The sequence below is a fragment of the Calypte anna genome, chromosome 3, assembly GCF_003957555.1.
Source record: "Calypte anna isolate BGI_N300 chromosome 3, bCalAnn1_v1.p, whole genome shotgun sequence".
Taxonomy (NCBI): domain Eukaryota; kingdom Metazoa; phylum Chordata; class Aves; order Apodiformes; family Trochilidae; genus Calypte; species Calypte anna.
In genome coordinates, this window is record NC_044246.1 from 54018107 (window position 1) to 54037246 (window position 19140).

The following is a 19140-nucleotide window of genomic DNA, read 5'->3' on the forward strand; positions in this document are numbered from 1 at the left end:
CCAACAGAATTTTTAGAAATATCCTTGCAGATTTTATTTGATGCAGTGCTGTAACTTTGAAAACTCCAGAAATGGAATACCATTTTGAAGCTTCTGCTAGCCCAAAAGCAAACTGTTAATCTTTTAACTGTTGGGTTTGGGGCGTGGATGAATATGGCTAGTCCAGATTCCAGAAATAAGTTGTTTTTCAGCAGGTGTGTAAAATTAATGAATCTCACAGCTAAAGCATATCCTTTTGTCTTTTATAGAGTAATGAGCCTCATGAAACCATGCCAATTGCTGCCTTTGGGCAGAAACAACGCCCTTCAAGGTTCCTTATGACCCCTCCCCGATTACAATATACATCTTCACTCCAGTCTCCACTTACAGTAAGTTACTTTTGCAATGTAGTATTAAATTCTGATAAACACTAATAAGTGTTGAAGCTATTGCCTTAAACAGTTTCTGAGATTAGTATCTGAGGTTATCCAGCAAGATAAAAATTCTAGCAAATACCTCTAAAAATAAGCTATTAAATAAAATATTCTTTCTTCTATAGGACAGTGATCCTTTATTAGGACAATCTTCCTGGAAAAACAAAATTTCAGGCACAGATAGTGAAACACTAGGAGGCTTTCCCGTAGAATTCCTCATTCAAGTGGTAAGTGTTAACTGCAAGTCTTAATTTTGTTGTGTGTTGTCCTTTTGTGTTTATTCTTCAAGTTTTTCTGCACTTAAATGACCTGTTGATTTATGACAGATATGGTGATATACAAATCAGCTTTTGAAAAAATGTTAATACTTGTTTTCTTCATGCTCCCTAGCCCTCAAAATCCCCCTTCCCTTATCCTTTTTTTCCCACTTTTTCATAAACTTTGAAATATACATCCCTTCAAGCCACAGTGTAGGGCCTTATGTCTCCAGAAGCATGTCTTATTTTTCCCACCCCTACCACTTGGTGTAAAAAAAGATACTATTTCTACCTGCAAACTTTCCACTGTGCTAAGACTTTTTAAAAAAACTTAAAATGTACTTGTCTAACAGTTTACACTGAGCTGTCAATTAAACCCCTTATTCCGTATCATTTGCATCATGCTGAAATCACTATCTCTTGTCCCCACATACAGATATACACAGATTATTACCATCTTTCAATACCGAAACCCACTGAGTTCATTTAGTCCATGACTGCAGCCATCTATTATAGCAGTCTCTCAGGACAAGGAACAGTTGTCACTGTTCCTGTCCATGGGTTACAGGTTATTAATGTCAGCTTTGAGGAAGTTACTGGATGCCAGTCGATGAACCTAGGTCTGTTTTCATCACTACATTATCCTGAAAAGCACTTACTAAAATACTTAAGGTACTATTTTATGTAGTATTATGCAACATGTCACATAACAGCAATTAAAGTGGGGCTCGAATCCATGACCCCTAAAATTCCATCCTCCCTGATTCTGCTAGTCAGGCAAATTTAGGTATTCTTACCCAGTGTTAGATTCCCTTGAGGTATATACATTGTACTTCTCCATTCTCCATCATCACCCACCAAGTATGTCTTGGCCCTTGGGAATCCCAGCATCTCAGTTGGTGCAATATTGTTGTCAATGCACTACTGAAGCAGCAATTGACATCCACTGGTTTTCAACTTTCAGCAACCCCACTGCAGAAGGGTCATCTGAAAGGCTGGAAAAAGTATGCAGCTGTCCTGTTATCTTGATCTCTGCAACTGCTATTCCAAAGGCCCACCAATACCCTTTTTGGTCCTTGAAGTCACCTCCCTTGAGGCAGTCTATGCCAAGTTGTCCCTTTCCGCCTCCTGACTGGAGGCTGGGCACCCTCTAAGCTTGAGTGTATGCAGTAGTGTCAGCAAGTGGGTTACAGAGGCTTGTATCTCCATTACTCATACCTGATATACAGAAATCTTGAGTCACCCATATCCTCTGACTGGGTAACCTCACACTGGAGACTTCAGCAGCCATCCTTCTAGAAGGAGGATATATATACTTTCTCTTGTATTTGCTGTACCTAGCAGCTCATGTACTCATGCCTGTAGGCCAGCAGTAGCTTTCTTATCACAGCTTTTAATCTCCTCTCCATAATCATGCAGGAGACACCATAGGATACCTCTTACTGTATTCTGTTTCTCTTGATTCAGTCTCATAGGAGGGCATCTCTTCCTAGTGGCTGCAATGTGGTCCCCTTCTCCTGTTGGGGAAGAACAGGGTTTACACAGTTCCTCTACAGCTGGGATCCAGGCCCGATGGGGAGTAATGACAGCATCTGTATACTCTTGTACTTGTCTAAGCGTATCATTCACAGTTGGTTCAAGGTCTCCAGGAACCCATAACATTACTGACAGCATATGGATAAATAGGGGTGTTGCAGCATGCACAAACTTTTGCAGCATAGACTTAGGGCAAGGCATTTGATAAGGATCTATAATCTGATCATCATTTAAAAAATCATTAAATTACATTTCGTACACCCAGTTCTTTCAGATACTTGATAGCTTTGTCAAACATGACTGCCCTGATTTGTGAGCAATCTTTACATGAGTACTTCTTTACAGCTGACAAGAGTTGCCTCCATAGGCTGATAGTTCCTGTATCTTTCACAATCATCTGGTCAATACCTGCATCTTTGGCCAGGGATCCCAACTGCTTGGCTTCTCATCTAATGGCATGGTATCAGCCCCATCATTCCAGTGTCTGAGTAACCAAGTAAGAAGTGGTTCACCTGCCATACAGCTAAAGTCTCAGAGTACAGGAGTCCCTCATTGAATAGGATAAGAAAACCCCTTCAGATTCTGAGTCCTCTTCCTCAAATGACTGCCTGAGAAGGACCTGCTCCCTGATCACGTGCAAATTTTGGAGATTTTGCATGAGGATAAAGGCCAGGACCTGACTGTTTCTTTGTTTTGCTCCTAGCCACAGGGTAGACAAGTAGTGGTGTGGATTGAGTGGGAGTGGCTGTAGTGTCTGCAGCTGTAGCAGCTGCAGGACTCTCTTTTTTAATTGAAATAGCAGCAGCATCTTGAGCGTGGGGGTGAAGAAGCAGCTGAAGCTGTAGCAGCAATGCTGGCAATTCTTGCCAGCTGTATCAGTCATGGCCTTGCATGGATAGGACAGCTGCAGAGGCAAAAGCAGCAGTGCTCTCTTTACGAGGGGCAGGTCTCAGTCTCTGAACAGATGTGCTCACTCACAGTGGGGATAGTTGTCCCCAGTACATGAGAAACATTAATAACACCCAGCAGGAAATTCAGAAACATAATGTTCTTTTCACCAAAGTCTGGTGGACCCAACCCAACACAAAATAGAGTGGTATAATTTCCCAAGTTAAAACTGAAAGCATAATTACCAACAAAGTTTTCTACATCTGTAGGAAGCACAATGTACCACACTGAATATCGGTATTAAAGACGAAATCACAAGTACAGTTCTTAAGCAGTGCTTACCAAAAGTAAACCACATATTGATGCTAATCCCCGCTGCAAAGCTGCATATTACATACCCTAAATACCACAGGTATAGCATGATAAATTCAATTTCCACCCTGTGGAATTTCCAGGTAAAAATCTGATTCCCTCTCAGTGGAGCCATCTGGGTATCCTCCCACTGGAGTTGGAATTCAAACTATTCAGGCAAATTAGTCTGAATTTGAACCTGGGCTTGAGCTAATGAGTTTAAGAAATATTTGGCACCATAAATCTGTCACAGTATAACACTGGGCCAGCAATTAAATGAATGACAGATGTTCTCTATTAATACCCCTTCCTGACAGAGAAAGGAGAGACAATAGGGGAGAGAAACTTATGGACTGAAAACTAAACTACACAGCTTTAATAATGATGAAAATTATTAAGAATATACAGATACATATACAAAAGTGATATCCTATTCCTGCTCCCCTCCCCCTAAGAACACATGAATTCAGGAGGACACGGATCAGGATCAAAGGCAGATGAATTGACAGAATCCTTCCAGGATGCTGCCCATGGACAAAGAAAAAGTTGACCCTTGTGATCCTTCAAATTTACACTGAGTATGATGCATATGGGATGGGCTACTCCATTTTGTCAATTTTGGTCACCTCTGTGTTCTGCTGTTCTCTAAAGGTGGGTTGCAGGCGTGACCCCTTTACTCCCTTTCCTTTTCCAGAGCACAAGATGTATCTCAGAACCAAGCAGTGGCCTTGGTTCTACGTACCATTCTCTAGCCGTATCTATAAACATCAAGTGTTATCAGACCTAGAAGCAGAGACTTGCTGTTAATTTCAGCAAGTGCATCTGCTTAGAAGAGACTTAGCTGAAAGTAAAATTACTAGACAGAAAATTGGTTTTATTCTGGCCCAAACCAGGACAGCTTGCATTATGCAACATTTGCCCATGTGCGTTAACCATTTATTGGATACTACTGTATTTTACATTATATAAAGTCCTGCCCTCTTGGAGAAGCAGCCTCCTTTTCCATGAAAGCAAGCATACATGCTGCAGATAAGAAAGCTGGTTTTTGTCTTCACTGTTATGAAATAATTCCTCAGAAAATATTTATTGTACACCAGTTTAGAAGAGCACAGATGTCCAAATGTTAATTAGGCAGCTGAGATTCTTTGAATGTCAAAACTCATTGAAGCAAGTTCTTGAGGATGATGGAAGAATATAATTGCTTATGTTGGCTTACCTTAAGATACACAATTGAGTACCTGAACAATGAAAGCTGTTACAAACATGGTAAAGGAGGTTGGAATGATCTGTGTTTAAACTACTAAGAACAGAGAAATAACATTGTTAAATGCGTCTCATATTTTAGAGTGTATGAAATTTGTCAAATGAATCAAGTTTTATCTGTAGCTTACATGAGATGAATATTTTCACCATTTAACAGTGAATTTTATTTGAGACAATAATCTGCCGAGGTTTTTTAGGGGAAACATTGTACTAACACAGTCTTGAAAAAGATGGGTTGGCAACTGGTTTAGCTAAGAAAACTTTAAGAATTTAAAAATAAAAATTTTAAAAATTAATTATCTCATTAATGATTAAAATTGAAATCTATAGAAGATAGTCTTTGTTTATGCTGCTAAACTGTATGTGCACCAATCCCTCCTACTTCTGTCACCAAGTATGATCAATGAAACTAAGGTGTTTTGAATTTTACAACTGTTTAGTTTGTTAAATTATCTGTTATTGTTTACATAATTTAAATCTTAAAATGTGTGATTTCTCACTCATTTTTGTTGGTACATTATTACTTGTGGCCAAAAAAGTTTTAAAAGTATACACCTCTTGTATTACTAACCGTGGCATTTGACAGAGACCGTGTATTAATAAGTATTTTTAAATTTAGGACTCTCAGAAGGTTTTGAACAAATAAAGCTACAGATTTTTGGCATTTGTGTATCTGAACAACCTAATACTTTACCCAGGTTTTTTATAAAGAATCACAAGGCTTAAAAGATAACTTGTTGAGGGACTGTGCGTTATTTTTACACTTACCATTTCAAACATTTTAAGTATTTTTGTTAGAAACTTAGGAATAGTGTTGAAATTCAGTGTTGAGAAATATGTGAAACTAGTGAATACAGACTACTGATGCTCTGCTTTCATCAGTCCACAGGTATTTTTATGTTAAAGGTGACCATTACATATGTTCAAACTATGCACTGGTAGAGTAAAAAGGTAACATATAAAAGCCTTCATTCTGATTTAATAGTGATTCAGAAATTAAATGATCACAAAATTTTTGATGAAAATAAATAAAACTTACTGGACAGCTATTGCCAGACAATTATTTGTCACACCATGAATAAACAATGGAAAAACTTTCTTCTCGGCAAAACAGAAGTAACGCATCACACCTTCAATTAGATTTCAACACAGCCACTTTTTTACGGGTTCTGAAATAGATTTTGAACAGGAAGTACAGCCAAAATTACATGCAGACACGGATAAATAAATGTTTATAAATGTTTAATAAATGTCACACTCTTTATGTGTGACTTACAGTTGTAAACTGTCACGGCTTAGCAGTTTGGGCTGACCAAAATCAGAGGACAGAATTCTATTACTGCCCTCCCCCTTCACCCTCTCAGGGGAAGATAAAAGGGAAAGAAGAACGAGAGACTGTAGGTTGGAAATTAAAACTGAAACAGATCTTCAAGAGCAGAGGAAAGGCAGTAACACACGGGAAAAGAACAAAAATACAAATGTATTCAAATATGTATACAACCCGATCTCGATGCCGGCAGGGATAGGTGCCTGAGGCCCCCTTGCGGCAGGGCCGACTCAGGACGGGGGCTCCACGGCTCTTCCCAGCACCGATGGATGCGGATTCCCGAGAGCACCTGAGGAGGTGATGCTGAAAGAGTGCAGGGAAACAGCGGCGAAGCGAGGAGCGGGCGAGCGAGCTTCCGGTCTGCCTGTTACAGAATTTGGGCAAGAAATGGGAGGGAATAGAGCCCGATGTGTTCCGCCCTGCTCAGAGTCTGAAAGCCCTCCTGCTTTAGTTCATCGTGTTCAAACTATGATACAAGCAAACACTGGGACTGGGGAGAACTAACTTAATTACAGTTACTGTTTTAATTACACTGTTTAGTCACAAGTTCTACTGATTCTTTGTGGTTTTTACTGTCAGCAAATACATGCATATCAGGAGAAAAATGGCTTGAAAAATAAAATTATTAAGAGTAAAGTCAACAAGAAACAAGTAATAAATAAAAAAAAAACCTTACATGTAATATGTATCCTTAAATATTCTACATGATTTTTGCCAATATTAGCATCTGTGTGGTGTGTTAGAAACTAGATCAGAGAGCTTATACAACTCACAAGTTACAAATTTTAAACTTATATGTTCCCCTGCGTTTTCTGAATTTGTTACCATTAGTTCCCCGATTTTTTCACATCACTGCAGAACTTTAAATGCTGGATTAGCATGGGCGTTGGAGGACAGCAGAAGGACAGAAATGAGCAGCTAGAATTGGAAGTGTGATAACTGATGCAGTATTATCTTTGTGTCTGACCATCTGTTGCCATCCAGTTATAAGATAGATCTAGCTGTGTATTTGTGGTAGAGAGAAGTATTGATAATGTTTTACAGGTGTGGTTTACAGGTCTGTTAATTAGAACACAGGTATAGGCTTCCTGTTGCTCATGTTCAGGAAAGATAACAGTGAATTGAAAAAAGATACAGAGGGACACAAAAGTTTCAGAGATAAAGAGCCTTTTATAAGAGAGGAGACTGGAAAGGCTTGGGTTTTCATTGTTTTTGTGAAAGAACAGTGGAGAAAACATGATTTTACTGTGTATGAATAAACTGGGATAGAGAGCCTATATTTAGCTGAAAAACAGCTTTGGCAGAAAAAATTTCTATCAAGAGAACAAGGATGCATTTAATGTGGAAATTCCAAGAATATTCATAATTAGCTGGAAGAGGTCCTGGAACAATTTTCCATTAGGTTTTGTCAGGGTAGCAAACCTTGCTGCTTTAAGACTGAACTCGAAAAATCAAAAAAGGATATAAAAGAGCAGATGTATGCTGAATTAGGAATCCCTTTTTCTCCCAGTTCCATGTTCCACCAGTAGGATGAAGTTAACCCCTTTGCAATTTATAACACTTGACATTTTGGCTCTGTTTACATCAGTAATAAAACTGTTGCTGGTTGTAGCTGAGCCAGAATTTCTCTTAGGGCCCTAGAGAGAGTGAATAGTTTTAGGAGTGATTTCAGCTTCAGCCTGCTAGGTCCTAAGTGCAGCAGAAACGGTATTCTTATGAAAGAGGGAAATGGAAAGTCCAGAGATGCTCTATATAAAGTAGATGCATTCTTCATGAGGTTTTACTGCAAGACTGTACACAAAGGGCTGGTACTGAGTTAAGGGCACAGCTGAGAACAGCTGAAAAAAAAAAAGTTTCTTAATTCTTCAGCTTCCTGCTAGCTATAAATTATATTTGTTTTCCTATAGGGAACATGATCTGATGGATTTTATCATTCTCCAATCTAGGGTACTTTAAAATGCTTTTAAAATATATGGAAAATCCACAATTTAATTTTATTTTTTTTTATTTCTGCATCATAAGTTGATGAACAACTGAGAAATGTATTTTTAAATTATGAAAGAAACACAAAATGTTGAATTTTTGTGACATTTGAAAAATGCTTAAGGACCTGACCTATTAATTCTAAAAATAGTTCCTTTTTTTTAGACCAGGTTATCAAAAATCCTTATGATCAAGAAGGAACACATCAAACAATTGAGAGAGATGAATACAGAAGCAGAAAAGCTGGTGAGAATGTTTTCTTTTCAGTTTTAAAAAAGGATATGCTTTAACAGCTAGTGCAGGTAGGTACAATTAAATCTAGAGTCTAGGATAGAATCTATATTTTATCTCCTTCTATAATATGAAATTTAAAAAAAAAAAAGACAATTTCAGAGAGGTTAGTTGTTTCAAATATTCCCTTTTTGAAAGCTTTGGATGCTTTTTTTTTTTTTTTCAAAGCTTTTTGAATGTTTTGGATACTGATTAATGTTAACGTTGGGTTAGCAAATGTCAATTGACATAAAGTAAGGAAATAAATAATACGTACTTTCAGAATGTTGGGTACAAGTTTATATGATAAGATATTAATAATTTATTTTGCAGTTAGTAGGCATTTATTTAGCTCTCTGGCTAAAACAGTAACTTGGTTCAGAGCTCTGATTGGCCTTGTTTGGTGTTTTAAATTACAATACCAGAGCAGCTACAGCATAATTAGCAGCAGCAGAATTGTTTTTTCTTGATAGGTTTTATGTAATCTATCAGTAAATCAAAATCCAAAAAATGCCTCTTCTACTACCCACGGCTATCGGTCAACTTGAAAGTTGAAAGCTATCAGCCTCAACTTTCTCCTAGCATCCATTCAGACATTTGTTTCTACAGCATACAGACAGAAGGCTAAAGGTTTGTGGAAAGGAAGAGGATTCTTTTGATTTCTTGAAATAAAAAAGACTGATTTTTTTCATATAAAATATTTGAATGTTGAAGAATTTTATTATTGTGGGAATTTAGCTCAGTTGTAGCCTAGATTAAGACTTTAAGATACTTCTGAAATTCTTCCCTTGTGCTGTTCCCTTTGTAAACCAGCAGCTTCCATTACTATTCAAGGCTTTCCTGATAAAAGTAGAGGACATATTACCTTCCTGTTGGGTCATATTCTTAGTCTGTCTTCTAATCCTTTTTGTCCCCTGGTAATACCATCTATATTTGTGCCACTGAATAGCTGTTGTTTGGCCTTTAAAATGTATTTGAAGAATCTTTGTCCAGCACCAGTCCACTTGAATATCAGTAACATACCTTAGTGCAAATAAAATAGAATCCTTTGCGTTCATTTAGGTATAGTTCAAAGGTCAAACTTTGATAATTCATACAATTGTGATTTGATAATTGTTAGACTAACACTACTGTTTGATTTAAAAGCAGTCCTTCTATGACTGGTGAATCCAGAAATAAACAGAACTGACCAAAATCAGAACTGGTACTGAATATGGTCCATTATTATCTGGCAGTAATCATTTTTTAAAAGTACATGAAGTGAGAGAACAGAGGAGGTATTGATACATACATATGCACATCTTATTAATCATGATATCAGTATTGTAAACTGCAGACCATAAACAAGTTACCATGCAAATAGAACTGTAAAAATTTTCCTGATAGCCATTTGAATAAACAAATTAAAAATTATGATAAATTCATTTTTTCACTTGACGTGCAATAAAGACAAGGTAAAGGTGATGCTCATCATTCCAGAGAAGAACATGGATCCTTAGTAACAGGGATGTTATCTGCTTCCATCTACTGCAAGCCATCCATCTTTTGTCTGCTACGTCAGCTGTTTGTCAGTTTCCACATCTTGGATTGCTCTCATATCAGAAACAGTGCTGCTGATGAGAAATATTTCTTTCATCGTCACTAGCATAGAATAGCTTTAGCCTTTCCTCTCTGGTGGGGAAGTCTGTGGCTTTCAACGCTAACCTGGACTAGGCTGGTCAGTGAAGAAGGTCTGAAAGTAACAAATTTTTCTTAATGTTCCAGAGATGCAGAAAATATGTAAAATTTATTTTTGTTTGCAGTTTGCTCTTAAGTGAATTCTACAGTTACAGTGTTGGTTTAAAGCCCTATTAATTTGATATTTAAACTTGTAAATCCTTGGAGTTAATTTCAGTGATTAATGAGGAATGTTGAAATGATAACTGAAACCTTGATCTTGAGTTTTTGTCTTGGATCTTCCTGATGAAGGCTCTTGACTTTGCAATTTGCTTTATCTCTCAGTGTAAAATCTAGAGGTGCAGGTTTGATTTTATGAGGTACTTGTATCTCAGGCTTGCCTGTGGCTGAGGAGCAGTGCAAATAATCGAGTTCATCTTGCAAGTGGCCATTTGTGGAGGAAATCTTACAACACATTGTATGTTTTGTTTCAATTTCATAAATATCACCCTATGTGAAAAAACAATCTTAAAACAGTATAAGAAAAAAGTATCATGTCCTGTTGTTTTGGGGGTTTTTTTGTGGAAAACTGCTAACCTGAAATACCTGTCACCAAATATAAGCTCTAGTAACTTTCTTTGGCAGAACTGTTGGTTGTTAACAGATACATAGCACTGAGTCATCTTAGGTGACCACTAACTTACTAGACACCCGTGGGTTCTGCAGCATAGGTGCTTGTGGCCATATTGTCCTGTATTGTTCTACTGACAGGATAGTTTTCTGCAGTAGAGAGAAGCTGTACGAAATTATTGGAGAAATTAGCAGGATGGAAGATTGTCACTGTAGTATTTACCACAACAGATTATTGTAGTACTTCATGAAAAGAATAAAAGCATGGTAGCTACTAGAGAGTTGTCACTTGAAGTTTTAAACAGCAATACTAGTGTTTAATGTTATGTATGTTGACAATTTTCTGCTAAACTGGGATTTCAAATATCTCTTATTTTCAAGTGAAAATACATTTGGGTGAGTTCATAAGATACAAATATACAGTATTGCATTAGCTTTCATATGCTTTGTCTTTTCCACAGAAATCCTATTCTATGCCAATAGGCATTGATTTTCAGAGGAGATATGCAACTATTGTTCTAGATCTGGAACAACTAAACAAAGACTTAAATAAAGTTTTGCATAAAGTTCAACAGTACTGTTATGAGGTAAGATTGTGCTGGTATCTGTATGTATTAGTTGGTTTTGTCTAGAAAAAAAAACCTATTAGAATTTTCAGGAAATAGCGCATAGGCTGGGGGTCACTGTGGAATGAAACTATTTGCAGCTATATTGGATTCCTTCTCTCTCTGTCTCTGCCTTTGTCTGTCTCTGTTTCTTTCACCAGAATGCAGATGCTTTTGCTGATGCCAGTAACCAGTTTTGAAATAAGCATGCATGTACATAATTGATAGGGAAGATATTGAGTGCTATATACCTGTGAGCACACTTGGAAATAATTTGTCACTTCACATTTACCAAATGCAAAGGAGACTAATTCTTAATTTCTTTTCATCTATGCAGCTTGCTCCTGACCAAGGCCTCCAGCCTGCAGACCAACCAACAGATCTGAGGCGTAGGTGTGAAGAGGAGGCTCAAGAGATTGTCAGGCAAGCAAATTCCTCAACAGCAGGACAGCTTTGTGTTGAAAGTGAAAATTTAACTGATCTTATCTCTAGACTTACAGCAATATTACTGCAGATTAAGGTAAAATGTTTGCAAAAAATTGTTTTTGTCATAAAATGCATAGCATTAAAGCTGTCAGTTTCTTTGTGCGAACTACGAAAGATATTTTGTTTTCTTCTCCCACAGTGTCTAGCAGAAGGAGGTGACCTGAATTCCTTTGAATTTAAATCACTAACAGATTCATTAAATGACATTAAGAATTCAATAGACACTTCAAATATCAGGTATTACTTTTTGAATATTTAATTCTTAATTACATGTTTTGTGCCTGCAAGCAATTCTTTCTGTATTTAGAATTGAACAGTGATTATAGTTAAGGGTTTTAATCTGGTAACTTAGAGGAATGCCCCATGTAAAAGGGGGCTTCTTTAAGGGAGCGTGAAATTAGCATTTTTCTGTTTGAACCTTTCAGGGAAATTACCTGATTTAAAAAAGAAAAAACATGCTAAATCGATGAAGCAACACCTAGACTTTCTTGCTCTTCATTAGTGTATAAGAACAAGTAAGTTATTTTAGAACGGTTTCAGACTTCAAAATCGTACTACTAAAAATGTATTGCAAGTTCTTTAAACCACAGAACAGTAAAGTTCAGTATTCTTTTTGCATAGTTAACCCAATCTCTTATCTGTAAATATCAAAAGGTGGCATATGAGACAATTGCAGCTTCCAACCAGCTTCCATGAGTAATATTTAAACCAAGAAACAGAAAAACAACTAAATTGTGCCAGATCAAAGGCCTATCTAGTCTACATGGGCCATTTATTAGCAGCTGTCACAATCAGGTGCCTAAGAATACATTACTGGAATAGCAAGAAAGTGGTGATACTTGTCTGCAATACACCGCAGCCTCCAGCAATTTGCAACCAGGTTTTTTTTACAATGCTGCTAAATTATATGATTTAGAAAAATATACTTGAATGCTAAGTATTTCTTTATACCCTCCACACTTGTATTGCTACATAATGATGGGAAGCTACACACATAGACTTGTTGGGGAGGGTCCAGAGAAGGGCCACAAAGATGACCAGAGGGCTGAAGCACCTCTGCTATGAAAACAGACAGAGAGAGTTGGAGCTATTCAGCATGGAGAAGAAAAAGCTCTGGGGAGACCTTATAGCAGCCTTCCAGTCCATGAAGGGGCCTACAAGAAAGCTAAGGTGGGCTTTTCACCACAGAGGGTAGTGATAGGACAAGGGGTAATGGTTTTAAGCTGAAAGAGGATAGATTTAGGTTAGATATTAGGGAAATTTCTTCACCATGAGGGTAGTAAGATATTGGAATAGGTTGCCTAGGGAGGTTGTTGATGCCCCCTCCCTGGAAGTGTTGAAGGCCAGGCTGGATGGAGGCTTTGTGCAGCCTGGTCTAGTGGGAGGTGTCCCTGCCCATGCAGGTAGTTTGGATCCTGATGATATTTAAGGTGCTTTCCAACCTTACCCATTCTATGATGATTCTATGAAACTTTCTTTCTTTGCAAAGATAGTAGAATGGCCTTTTGAATTAAAAATAATTATTGAGAAATGCTGCTTTATAGCATTTTTCATTAGTAAAAACAAAAATAAACCCCAAATATATGTGAAATGTAGAGAAACAAGATAAACCAGGTGCCTCGAGTTGCCAAAGAGTGGGTGTGAGTCCACCTGTGCCTGATTAGGACAGGCCCCCTATTGGGCATGAGCAAGACCAGGGGGCCAATTAAGGTGGGACACACACCCACAGAGGCAGCTCAGCTCACTCTTGTAAGAGGCAATGGAGAAGCCAGCAGCTTGTCGAGCCTCAGGAGCAAGAAAGGTACTTCCCGCTACAGTGAAACTTCTCCATGAACAACACCGCAAGTTGCACATGGGAATGCATTCAACTAAATGCGAATAACATGGTGATGTTTCCATTTCACTGTAATTGTTTTGGGTATTTTAGCATCTCTTCATACTATTTTTGTTATATTAACTCTGACCATGTTCAAGTTTTCACCCAAGTCAGTAACACTTGATTCTATGCAGCTGTAGTTGCAAATGCTATTTTCACATGTCTCTCTCAAGTTGCATTAGTATGTACTACTCTCTGATTCATTTTGTATTGGACATGTTCCTTGACTTTCATAGTACCAATATCCAGACACAGCTATTAACTATGGAGTTAACATTCTTTCTTTTTCTTTTCTTTAGTTGTTTTCAGAATAACGTTGAGATCCATGTTGCACATATTCAGAGTGGTCTGAGCCAGATGGGAAATTTACACGCTTTTGCAGCTAATAACACCAACAGAGACTGAATTTTTCTTTCAAGTGTACAGCAAGTTGTTCTGGAAAATCCTCTTCCTTTATATAGGCTTCACCAAATATCCTAACTGCCAGAAGATAAGGCAAAAGAAAACTTGGAAAGGACCCTATGAAGTATATCCTATCTGCTTCTTAAGAAAACCAGCATTACTGGCCAGCATTACATTAGATTTCTCCATTTGTTATTCACATATGGTAGTTTTACTAACTGGTAATATCTTAGTAATTGCATTTATTATAATAAAGTTGGAAACATACTTCCATATAATTTGAACTTAATTTTTAAAAATTCAGATGAATTCTGTAGACCTCTTGCTGTTGGCTCAAATTAGTAGCCACATGGCAAGTCTTTGTTACATAAAGCTACTCTTCTTTGTAGGTATTGAGAGTTGCTCTTTCAGCCTTCAGATAGCCTGGTGACAGTGTGGGCTGAGTGTTCCTGATTTGAAGGAGCAGCAGCAGGATATGAATCGTGGACAGAAGCTGTAGACTTGTTGTTGGGCAGGTCTGTTATCAGTCAGTGTCTTGTTGGAACTTGTAATTTATAATTTATAGGAGTCTGATGAAGGAAAATTAAAATGTGCTTTTCAGGAAGAGATTGGTTATGACTTTTTGTTCCCTCCCCATGGGACAAAAATGCTTTACTTGGTGTTTTATATAAACAACTGGTTAAACTTACTGTTTTTCCAAATTTTTTGTTTTGCACAACTTTTAGATTAGATTACTGGTTATCCAACAATACTCAACATATATACATGTGAAGATTTTTATAATTAAAGATGACCAGTGAGCTAAATTGCAAAAATAAAAAGTGACAACCTGCCTATGAGTATCTTTTGGAATGTTAATCTTGTATAAAGTGTGTATTGGTTTGTTTAAATAGTCTTGTAAAGCTTCTGTGTAATGAATTACTTCCAAAAATTAATTTTCAGAGATAGCTGTAGAGATGTTTTTGATTCTTTTAGATGCCTCATTAAATGAGGTCTTTTATATGTTAATGTATAAAGAATATGTAAACAGGATTATTTTCAATTTTTAAATCTTGTATAGTTTAAAATGCTTCTGTATTCTGTGTTGGTATTGTGCCACTGCAAAACTTTAGTGCAGAGTTTATATTTAGCTAAACTTGTTCTGTTAATTAAGAGAAATGTATAAATCTTTTATTCTTAATGAAATTTGTAACTGAATAAATTGACCTATAAGAGTTGATATATTTCACAAAAATGCAAACTTTTTTGCAGATGGTCTCAGGTCTTTTTTTTAAGGGAAGTTAATTGCTGAAAATTAAAAAGAAGGACAAGGTGAGCTGGTGTTTTAAAAGATATTTAGAAAACTTACAAAATATTGCAAAATAATACTGAACACTAGCTTTGTTGAGTTATCTGTGGAGCTTCACCTTCATAATGCAATAGAACATTGTTAAGGTCCCTGCAATCGCTTTTGTAATTACATTACCTGTTATTTTGTGCTATTACTGTCTGTTTAGTAGAGAAGATGGAAATGTGCCCTCCACCACCCTTTTAATTTAAACAAAAAAAAGTGGCAAAGCCTGACTTCACAGCATGTAGATTTAGTCTGGCAGTAACTAACATGATTTGTTGCTAACTCGGTAAAAAGCAGCTCACACCCCTGTAGTTTTCATTTGCTGCTTATAAAACCTGTGGTAGTGCTCATTCAGGGAGATACACTGCTGAAGAACAGGTCACCCTTTTTGTCCAGTGTCCTGCTGTTTCAGAACACAGAACCAGCTGAGCTGGGTGCTGGTGCCAGCACAAGGAAAAGGCAAGGACTACCATTTCCAGCAGCAGCATTTCCATACCAAACTCTAAAATCCCTTACTGCCCCGACAGATGCTGCTTGCATACTTAAAAGTTAGGCACATGCATGCTCTTGTGGACTAGCACTTCTGGCAAGAGAAACATAAAGAGGCTAACTTTGCCCTGGTGATAGCAAGTACTAAACTGAGGGGAAGAGAAATTGTAGGCACTTATAGTTGCCACTGCCAAAAATGTAGTTCAGCAAAGAGAATTTGGGAACCTGCTTTTCGTGGCAAATGCATTTCTTTCAAGATACAGAATGCTTTATAACAACCACCACAATTAGCTCTGATTCCATTGGTACAATGGGTTTTACACGTGGACTATTAAACGTTCTGTTTCCAACATGTTTAATGTTGATGTGGTTCGTTGGTTTTGCTTTGTTTTGTTTTTTTAATCCTTACAGCAGAGTAGTATAATAGGAAGATACATAATTTGTGATAAGCATATCCATGCACTTTAATGTGACATTTGACTAACTCACATAACCAATGTAAACACCTGTACCTCTTGTTGGAGAGGCTGCATTTTTCTTCTTGGTTATGTGAGTTTTGGTGAAATACAAAAATGACTGTTTCAGCTAAATGTGACCTAAGCACAGTAAGAATCTCAAGAGCTCACTACAAATACTATAACTTAAGTCTCAAGGAGCAGAACTTAGTAGTTTGGTTTCTTACAGTTGAATATTCATTCACCTTGCCTCGGCCCAAAAACTGACTGGCTTATTTTCAGTCCCCTCCTTCAAGTACATCTTTTCTTGAGTCTTTCTGACCGTGAACTTAGCAGCTCCTTAGGCATACACTCAGGGCAGACCACATCTGATTTTGGTTTTTGCTTCATTTTTTCAGGGACAGTTTTTCTGAGCTGTGCTGCTTAGCTTGACTAGTTTGGCTGTCCCAGATCTTGCAGTTACAGGGCAACACTGAAACATTTTGTTCCTTGGTGACCTTATTCTAATGGAGCACAATTCCTGATACAGAGTATTTCTGCCAGCAGGATGCAGGTTACTGTCCTTTTTTGTGCTCTCAAACTAGCAGACCCTCGTGGCATTCAGGTGCTCATTCATAATTGGAGTCTTACAATTTTGTCTACAAGGCTTACAAGTGTAGCTTTACAGGCAGGAAGAACTGGCATTATCTTCTATGCACATACACTAAGTCTTTAATAAACTGGATAAATTACAGGAGAGGCTTCTGTTGCTACTAATTTTGATTTTCCCAGTGCAGTCATTCAGGCCAACACCCATCACATGAACAGCTTCTGTCTTGTCCCTAGCACAGACTAGTATTGAAATTCAAAGCTTAAAGAGCTCTTAGAGTCTTCACAAAATGACTTCTCTGACTTTTCTGTAATAAAACATTAACCTTGGCTTAAGTGGTGGGCCTTTGAGCAGGACAATGATTTGAGGGTGTATTACTTGGAAGATAAATTTAAATTTTTTTTAGGGGTGGTTGCTTAGAGCAGATCTAAAGCAAATACTGACAAAAAGGTTTTATGGCACTTTTTGTAATCTGTCCTTCAGGCCTCTTGGGTCTCTGTTCATACCTGAACAGCAGCCCTGGCTCTCAGGACTTGGGAAAAGCCTGCAGCTAGGATGTCCACCACCTCTGCTTCTGTACCACATAAGGCAAGGTAAGATAACCTGTCTGTGCCCCAGCCATACACCCAGGGCAAAAATTTAAACCGTTATTTTTTTCCACTGTCAAAAACTCCCAACAAACCAGCTCCACTCTTCTACTCTTTTAAGATCAGTCCCCAGTATTCAAAATACAGTTGAATTTGTTAGCTTTTTTGCTAAAGAAGGTTATATAAGAAAACAAAACATGTTAAGAGAAATCTTTAAATACAGTGTAAAAAGGTGCTCTCAGATGACAGAGCTGACCCGTATTTTTCTTAAATAAATAGGTAACATCATTTACTACTGGATAAAGTGCAGAAGGGTGAGGTAGCACAGGGATGCGAGCTTTCCCCTGACCCGCTTACCCCAGGATGGGGTTTGGCACAGGACATCGCATCCAGTCCGGAGAATTGACCTCCCGGGCCGCGTCCCTCCCACGGCAGCACTCAGAGGGTGCGGAAGGCGGCCAGGGCGTTCTCCTCCCACACCAATCCCGACTCCGAGTAGCAGCTGGTGTCTTCGGCGTCCGAGACAGGAGAGTACTGCCCGCAGAAGGGGCGAGCCGGCGGGTAGGGTCCGGCCACGCTGCTCATCGCCGCCGGCCCCGCGAAGGAGGCGGCCCCGGCTCGTCGGGGCTGGCTGGGCGGGAAGCCTTCGAGGCTGGGAGGGAAGGCAGGGGCCGGCGGCCACTCGTAGGGGGCAGAACCCCCCTCCTCGCTCTGTACGATGTGGGACAGGCCGGAGAGAGCGTAGCGGAGACGCTCCGGGGGACGCAGGGCGGCTAAGCGTGGCTGCCGCGGGTAGTCTAGCGGCGGCTCGGCGGTGGAGCCGGGGCGGGGCGAGCCCCGCTGACGCCGGGACTTGGCTCTCCTGTTCTGGAACCAGACCTGGGGAGAGAGGGCGGCAGTAAGGGAGTGCGGGAGGCCGGGCGCGGCCCTGGGCGGTGCGGTACGGCCGGCGCTCCTCACCTGGATGCGGGACTCGGGGATCTGAGTGGCGTCAGCGAGCTTCTCCCGAAGGTAGATATCGGGGTACATGGTGTCCTGGAAGACCAGCTCCAGCGTCTCGAGCTGCGCCGCCGTGAAACTGGTCCGCTTCCGACGCTGCGAGACCGTCGGCGCTCCCTCCGACGACTCCGCCGACCGCTGACCCTGCTCCAACAAGGGAAGAGCCCTGAGGGTGGGCGAGGCCATTCCGGGCCCGCCGCCCGCCCACCGCTCTGTAGGGAAGGCAGGCGGCTCCGCTGAGGACTCCCCGAAGGGCAGCGCGGACATGGCAGCGGGCTAGGAGGGTGTTTGGGCCGTACCGCCACCCTTTATAGCCAGGGAAGGGGCTCGGCAGGGGTGGGGGTTTGGCGGGTGGGGCAAAGCTCCGTGGGGAAGATGGTCGCGGAGGTCTTGGCACCCCGCCGAGCCGCCTGGCCCTCACCCCCGGGTCCTTGGTGGGATGTCTGGCCGGGGCTCCCTTGCCTTGCTCAGCCCACGGGCCTTGGCACCGTGTCCGAGGGGGTGGGCGAGGGGTGGCTTCACTCAATGAACGAAACACGGGGAGCAAAAGTGAGACTGGAGCAAGGTTTTTATCTGCCCTCAGTGGTCAAAATAACGTGGTGCTGTGCAGTTGGATCCCCAGGTAGGGCATAGTCCTGGTAGGTTATTTCTGATACAACACTAGAGCTGGTGCAGATACGGAGTTTGCTCTCTACAGCTGCTGGCCTGGACATGGGTGTTTGCCAGCAGGCCTTCGATTTGGCGA

General features: G+C 39.7%; 2 protein-coding genes across 2 annotated transcripts in view; one reads left to right on the forward strand and one right to left on the reverse strand.

Moving 5' to 3' along the window:
* The window catches only part of LIN9 (lin-9 DREAM MuvB core complex component), a 46990-nt gene extending 32003 nt beyond the window's left edge, over positions 1–14987 (forward strand). The window contains exons 9-15 of the mRNA XM_008501137.2: positions 249–368; positions 539–640; positions 8184–8264; positions 11036–11161; positions 11517–11699; positions 11805–11902; positions 13841–14987. Coding sequence (XP_008499359.1) covers positions 249–368; positions 539–640; positions 8184–8264; positions 11036–11161; positions 11517–11699; positions 11805–11902; positions 13841–13946 — 816 coding nt within the window. The 3' untranslated portion in view covers positions 13947–14987. The remainder of the gene's footprint in view (positions 1–248; positions 369–538; positions 641–8183; positions 8265–11035; positions 11162–11516; positions 11700–11804; positions 11903–13840) is intronic.
* A 2727-nt stretch (positions 14988–17714) lies between these two features.
* Positions 17715–18670, reverse strand: MIXL1 (Mix paired-like homeobox). The gene is made up of 2 exons (XM_030447791.1): positions 18357–18670; positions 17715–18275 (listed from the first exon to the last, which is right to left on the reverse strand). The coding sequence occupies exons 1-2, from the start codon at positions 18660–18662 to the stop codon at positions 17835–17837; spliced, it is 747 nt and encodes a 248-aa protein (XP_030303651.1). The 5' UTR covers positions 18663–18670; the 3' UTR covers positions 17715–17834.
* Positions 18671–19140: the final 470 nt, after the last annotated feature.